Source organism: Equus caballus, chromosome 11 (assembly GCF_041296265.1).
Source record: "Equus caballus isolate H_3958 breed thoroughbred chromosome 11, TB-T2T, whole genome shotgun sequence".
In the NCBI taxonomy this organism is placed as follows: domain Eukaryota; kingdom Metazoa; phylum Chordata; class Mammalia; order Perissodactyla; family Equidae; genus Equus; species Equus caballus.
In genome coordinates, this window is record NC_091694.1 from 49,333,597 (window position 1) to 49,340,748 (window position 7,152).

At 47.8% G+C, this 7,152-nt stretch overlaps 1 protein-coding gene across 2 annotated transcripts; it reads left to right on the top strand.

Moving 5' to 3' along the window:
- The first annotated feature begins 1,495 nt into the window (after window positions 1–1,495).
- LOC106781011 (uncharacterized) lies at window positions 1,496–3,244 on the top strand. 2 transcript variants are annotated; one of them, XM_014728182.3, is made up of 2 exons: window positions 1,496–2,648; window positions 2,728–3,244. In XM_014728182.3, the coding sequence occupies exons 1-2, from the start codon at window positions 2,445–2,447 to the stop codon at window positions 2,971–2,973; spliced, it is 450 nt and encodes a 149-aa protein (XP_014583668.2). In that variant the 5' UTR covers window positions 1,496–2,444; the 3' UTR covers window positions 2,974–3,244. The 2 variants fall into 2 exon arrangements, 1 of the variants encoding a protein (XP_014583668.2); XR_011423449.1 differs by having other exon boundaries at window positions 1,564–2,648.
- Window positions 3,245–7,152: the final 3,908 nt, after the last annotated feature.

Sequence of the window (7,152 nt, forward strand, 5' to 3'; positions counted from 1 at the left end):
TTAACCACTCGGCCACGGGGCCAGCCCCAACTTACTGTAATGTTTTTGAGGTTCATCCATGTGGTAGCATTTATCAACAGTTCACTTCTTTTTGCTGAATATTATAATTTAATTCCACAAATAAGCCACATTTTGTTTATCCATTCACCATTTGATGGACATTTGCATTGTTTCCTGTTTTGAGTTATTACCAATAATGCTGCTATGAACATTCACGTACAAGTCTCTGTTTTCATATGAAAAGATAAATTTTCATTTCTCTTGGGTAGAAACCTGGGAGTGGAATTCCTGGGTCATATTGTAAGTGTATGTTTAACTTGTTACGAAACTGCCGAACTGTTGTCCGACGTCACTGCACCATTTTACATTCCCAGCAACAGTGTTTGAGGGTTCCATAATCTCCACACCCTAGCCAGCTAGAAGCTCTTTTAGCTGGAGTTGCTAAGCTGTGAGAATGTGAGCCTGCTGCTACCAAGAGCCATTCATTTGTCGCATGATTTATTCAACAAATATCATTTGACTACCCACCACTATGTGGTAGGCTCTGACCCTGCAAGAAATCCCTGACAACACTGTAGGATGTGAAGAGACAGCACCGTGGTCACATTGTTCAGCACCCTGGTCCTGGTTCCCCTGGGCCTTTCAGTTGCAGGAGACCATGAGTTCCCTGATGACAGTTTGAGTCGGGTCTGCTGCAACTGGCAGGGCCTGCCAGGTACCCCTCCAACTCACTGAGATCCAAATAAGTCCTGGTGGCTGTTCTCTCCACATTCCACAAGAGAACACCAACCCGCCTTGGAACCTCGAGGGCAACAGAGATGCCAAGAGATGGTGGTGCCCAGCAGTCTGGGGTGGTAGCAGTGGAAGCCAGAGAAGGGCCAGGCGGATGCCAAGAAGGGCCTGAAGGGGTGGGAGAGAGAGGGAGAAACGGGCTCAGGTCAGGCCGGCTTTGGAAAGTACTTGTTCCTAATCATATGTGAGATGTCCAAAAGGCCGGGATCCTGCGTTTGTGGGTGAGGAGCACGAAGAGAAAACCCAGGATAGGCAGATAGAGATGAAGACGTCGGGAGAGAGGGAAAGGAAAGGAAGAAAGGCACCCACACGTTAACTGTGCTCTCGCTGGGCCTTGGGATTGGAGGAGCCTTTGTTTGTTAGTGTTTTTGCTTATAGTGCTTCCTAATTTTCAAGTTTTCTACAAAGATTATGTATTAGGTTTCCCATGTAATAAATTTTAAATTTCAAAAAAGACCCCACAATGAATAGTTCTTTTACACGGAGAAACAAAGCCCCGGGGAAGCTCCGCGCACAACTGGGATCCCGGCTGGCTGCATTCCAGCCTTTTACGAGCCAAGACCCCTTTTCTCGCCCCTTCTCTCTCCTGCGCATAGCCCCACCCCCCGCGTAAGGTTGCCATGGAAACAAATCTGTTTGCGCAGAGACTTGCGTGCCGCAGGCTGGGGAGCTGGAACCGGAGAGCCAACCTCTGCAACAGGCTGGGGGCTGAAGGAGGAGCCAGGGGAAGCGGCGCCTCGGCTGAGAGGCCGGGCAGACCCTGCAGAGGCCCCCCAGCCCCGCTGGCTCCGCCCCCCGCACCCCCCTCCCGGGTGGTAGAAATAGAGCCACGGCCCCGGCCGCCGCCCGCTGAGCTCCGACCCGGCGGGTACGCGACCGCCCAAACCCGGCAGACCTACCTTGCCGCGCTCCTCGCCAATGGCTGACGAACTCTTTCAGCGCAAACCCTGGGACCCCGACGCTGACTCCGAAGGCCTGTTTGACAAGCCTCCGCCGGAAGAGCCCCCAGCTGTCCGCGCACCCAAGTCGGCGTCGGCCGCGGGCAAGAAGGCTGGTCGGCGCGCCGGCGGGAGGGCGCAGGGGGGCCGCGCCGGGCAGCCCCCGAGGGCCGCTGCGCGCCCCCCGCCCAAGGAGGAGGCGCCTCTAATGGACGAGGGCTGCTATCTCGACCATTTTCCTCACCTTTCCATCTTCATCTACGCGGCCATCGCCTTCTCCATCACCTCCTGCATCTTTACTTACATCCATTTACAGCTTGCCTGAGGGGCTACGGCGGGGCGGGGTGGGCGCAGGGACGAGGAGGGAGGGAAGGGAAAAGAAGGGCTTGGTATTTTGTGTTTGGAGACGCGCCGCACCTCCTTCATCTAGCTTTTGATGCTCGTTTCTTCTCTGCTTGTCACTACCTTTGTCTGACTGTCCATTGAATAGGGACGTCCAAAGCAGCTGCCGGTAGTGAAAAAAGGGTCTGCTGGCGCCTGGAGATTAGGGGAAGGGGCACAGTCAGCCCCCAATGTTTAGAATCTCGGCGTGAGGTTGAATCCCGTTTATAATGAGGATAATGTCCCTGGACCCTACCACTTTGTGATGGTAGGGTCCCATCGTTTTGTGTTTGGGGCGCGCACAGCGAGCCCAACTTTTCTGTCCTTTAAGGGATGAGCCAGACCCGAGCCTGCAGCCTTCCAAAGAAGGCCCCGCGGGCAGGGTCGGCGCCCAGGCCCGGGCTGGGCCGGAGCCCTGTGATGCTGCATCGCCCCAGGAGGAGCCAGCTGTGCCCCCGAGCTGGCGCAGAGAGAGCTCGGAGCGCGGGAGCTGGCCGACCTGAGTGCGCAACGGACGCCGCCGGAGCGCAAGACGCGGTAAGTGGCGTTTGTCTGGGTAGCGCGTTGCGCCCCAGGGATTCAGGCTGACGTAGACTGTGCCTTTTTCCTGCCTTAGGCTTGGCTGCCGCTGTGGAGCCGAGCCAAGCCCGGTTGCCGGAGGAGCTGTCCTGATGGGAAGCCACGCTACCGTCATCTTCTGGACGGCGCGGGACTGGAGGCTGCGGGCCTCCTGAGACGCATGCCCGTAGCTCGCGCGCTGCGCGTGATGAGACTTTGGAGCCCTGGCTGGCGTCTACCGAAGGGCTGTCTTTGGGGACTGCAGGGCGGCTTCCTGCTGGACCGGAGCCCTTCCCAGAGCTAAGGGACCCAAGACGAAGGGCGTGGGGGAATCTGTCATTGACAAAAATTCATGCTGGAAAATTACCTGACCCCTAGGGGTTTGTCATCTCAGACCCAAAAGGCCTACTACCAAAACCCACCTTGGCAGGTTATTCACCCACCTGCCGTCTCTGTTTACTCCTGAATGTTTAATGTCAAAACGTAGCGCTCTCATACTGCATATACTTTACTTGGAAATGTCTGTAATTATGGTACCTCTGATGGAATAAATCCCTCTTTTTCAGTGTCCTCTATATTCAGTTCTCTGTTTATTTCCAGTTATGCAGTGGGCCCGCCAAACTTCCTAGTCTGCTTCCTAGTTTCTTCAGAACATCCCTACTGTCCCTCCCAAACAGACTTCATCCCATTATCCAGCATTCCAAGACAGCGTCTCCCTCCACTAAATAGCTATACAGGCCTCTCAATGGCACCTTTCTCCATACCAGGTCCTGACCACGTGCCAGCATCCAGTTCTACTTTACCCTAACAGCAGGTCTGTCACTATCCCATTGTGGCATTACCCACTAGCCTCCATTATCAAGACACTTCTGCCCCAGAACAGTCCCCCCACTAAACTAGAATTTGTCCCGATTCATGCAGCTTGTATCTTTATAAGCTCAATGTTTTCTGATATCAGGGCCTTGTCATTTCCCACTGCTGGCTTCCCCTAATCCTATATCACTACATGCCTTAATATCTTGCCCCTCTACACTTTCAGTGCCACAAGTGTGACATCCACTGGTCCCTAGTGTCAACCTGTGCTTTACAGCCAGTTGACTACAATAATTCCCCACAATAATCAGTGGCACTAGGCTCCAAAATTAGGTCTCCAAGGTACCACAGTATGTACCTCGCACTGTTTTTGCAGCTTTCAATCTTGGATACTGTATCTTCTGCTGTCCTTGAATAGTGACTAACCACTGAATCCCAATACATGGCCCAGTGATCTCCAAACATTTGATCCCATAGTTTCCCACTCACATGTCCCCCATTATCCTTCATTGTACAGTCCTTCAGTGACTACTCAGGACATGATCCCCCAATTTCTTCCCTCAGCTAATCCCAATAGAACCACCCCCCCCCCATTCCCAAAACCAAAGTTCCCTGTTCCTCAACATTGGGTACATTGTTCCACAAATATCATGATACTTTCTCTGCCACCAAACCTGGCCTCCATTTTCTACCCCAAATTCAAGTATCTGGTTCCCATAAGTATACCATTACTAGATCCTCTTGCCTCTACAACCTGAACATTGGCTCCAATATTCTCCTAAATATCCAGGTTCATTTGATCCCCTTATTTCAGAACTCATTGTGTTGTTCCCCAAATACTTGGATTATTACTGTCTCCCCAATATTGTGGTCCAGTCTTCCTCAACACTCACCCCATCACTGCTGTCCTCAAACTGAGCTCACCCCAACCCCGAAATCCAACCTCTTTCCTCCCATACCCCTATATTCTCCCCTATTAGCCCGTACTTTTCCCCTTACCTTGAAATTTCTGAAATACCTGAAATTCCCCATACCTCCTTGAAATTCCTAATTCCGTTGAGCTCCAATGCTTGGCCCATATTTTCTAACCAATTTTAAACTTCCATACTCTCATACCATGTGTCCCTTTAGCATCCTCATGTGTCTGACCTGGCCAATTTTCCTTTTATAAAGTTTAAGTATCCCAGGATGTTTGGTCACATATCTCCTCCACCGCTGTCAATTGTCTCCTAATTTCTGGGCTTCCAATAAGAGGTTCCTTTGTCCAAAATATCAAGCCTCTCCACTCAAGTACTAACGGACACCCTTTTCAGGGTTTAACCATAAAAACAAATGGGCCCCTTTTTTGGTACTTTTGCCACGTTGCTCAAGAATCTAATTCTAGAGTCTTACTGACCTAGCTAGGGTCACATGCCCACTCTTGCCAGAAGTCATAAGAGACACCTTAATAGGCAGTCCTGTGAGAATAGCATGCAATAGGAAAGAGACAGTTTCCCCAAAGGAAAACTGAAGTTATCAACACCGTGGATCCTGGGTAGGCGAAAATAACAGACATCCAGTAAACTGAATTTTAGCAGATCACAAATGATAAAGGAAGAGATGATTATTTTGGACAATTTTCCTATTATGTATTGGGTTATGTATTAGGTATCGGGTTGTTAGGGGTGGGTAGACATATGAAGTGAAGTAAATAGTGGTTTCTGAATATCATGGGACAGTAGGAACTTTAAGTTGAGGAAGACAGTTGGAATTCAGCTATTTTGGACGGCAGAACCTGAGCCTGGGAGAATATTTTTAAATGTTTCATTGCTTAGTAGGTATCAAGCACTGGAGATAGTGATTAGCAAAACAGATACAACCCTTGCCTGCATGGAGCTCACTTTGTGACTAATGGAACTTACCGTGTGTCTGGCTTAGTGTATTATATAGTGTGAATTCATTGAAGTCTCACAACCTTATGAGGTAAGTTCTTTTATCCTCCCCATTTTGCAGATGAGGAAACAGGCGCAGGTGAAGTGATCTGCCCAAGGTCACAGCACTAGTGATGGAGCTAGAGGAATTCAAGCATTGTTTCTGGAGCACATACTCTTAGTATTATTTTTATCAGCTTTACTGAGATATAATTCACATACCACACAACTCATTCATTTACATTATACAATTCAATGGCTTTTAGTATATTCAGAGTTGTGCAGCCATCACCACAATCAATATCAGGATATTTCATTATTGCAAAAAGAAGCCCTATACCCCTTAACCATCTCCCTCCAACCCCCCCATCCCTAAGCAACCACTAATCAACTTCCTGTCTCTATAGATTTGCCTATTATGCACATTTCATATAAAAGGAATCATACGATGCGCGGTCCTTTGTGACCGGCTTCTTTCACTTGGCATGTTTTCAAGCTCACCCATGTTGTAGCATGTATTCATTTCTATTGCTAAATAATATTCTGTTGTATGTATATACCAGTTTATTTGTCCACTCGTTAGTTGGGTTCACTTGGGTTATTTCTACTTTTTGGCTACTATGAATAACGCTACTATGAACGATTGTGTACAATTTTTTGTGTGGACATACGTTTTCATTTGTCTTAGAGTGAAATTGCTGGATCATATGGTAACTCTATGTTTAGCCATTTGAGAAACTGCCAGACTTTTTCCCAAAGTGGCTGCATCATTTTACACTCCTGTTAGCACTGTATGAGAGTTCTCCACTTCCTTGCCAAAACTTTAAAAAAAAAAAAAAAAGTTATAGCTATCTTAGTGAGTATAAAGTGGTATCTCATTGTGGTTTTGATTTGCATTTCCCTGATGCCTAATGATGTTGAGTATCTTCTCACGTGCTTATTAGCCAAGTGTATATCTTCTTTGAAGAAATGTCTATTCAGATCCTTTACCCATTTTAAAATTGGGATATTTGTCTTGAATTCTGAGTTCTTTATTCTAAATACACGCCCATTCCTCCCATTCTTTGGTTCGTTTTTTCACTTTTGTGATAGTGTCTTTGAAGCACAAGTTTTTAATTTTGATGACGTACAGTTTATCTGTTTTCTTTGTTGCTTGTTACAGTTTATCTGTTTCCTTTGTTGCTTGGTGTTCCTGTGTTTTTTCTTGTCATCTCTAAGAAACTACTGCTTAATTCAAGATCACCAAGATGTAAGCCTATGTTTTCTTCTAAGGGTTTTAGAGTGTTAGCTCATACATTTAGGTCTTTGACCCATTTTTAGTTCATTTTTGTATATGGTGTGAGGTAGGAGTCCAACTTCAATCACCAACTGCCAATGATTTAATCAACCATGCCTATGTAATGAAGCCACCATAACAAGCCAAAAGGAGGGGGTTTGGAAAGCTTCCAGGTTGGGGAACCAGAACCCTTCCACATGCTACCATGCCAGGCCCAAACACCACAGGGACAAAAGCTCCTTTGTCCAGAACCTCACCCTATGTATCTCTTCATCTAGCTGTTGAGTTGTATAATTTTTGTAGTAAATCTTGTGAGTAAACAAATTTTCCTGAGTTCTGAGCCGCTCTAGCGAATCAAATGAACCCAAGGAGCCATGGGACCCTCTGATTTATAGCCAGTCAGTCAGCACAGGTAACCACCTGGACTCATGACTGGCATCTGAAGTGGAGGGCAGTCTTGTGGGACTGAGCCCTTAATCTGTGG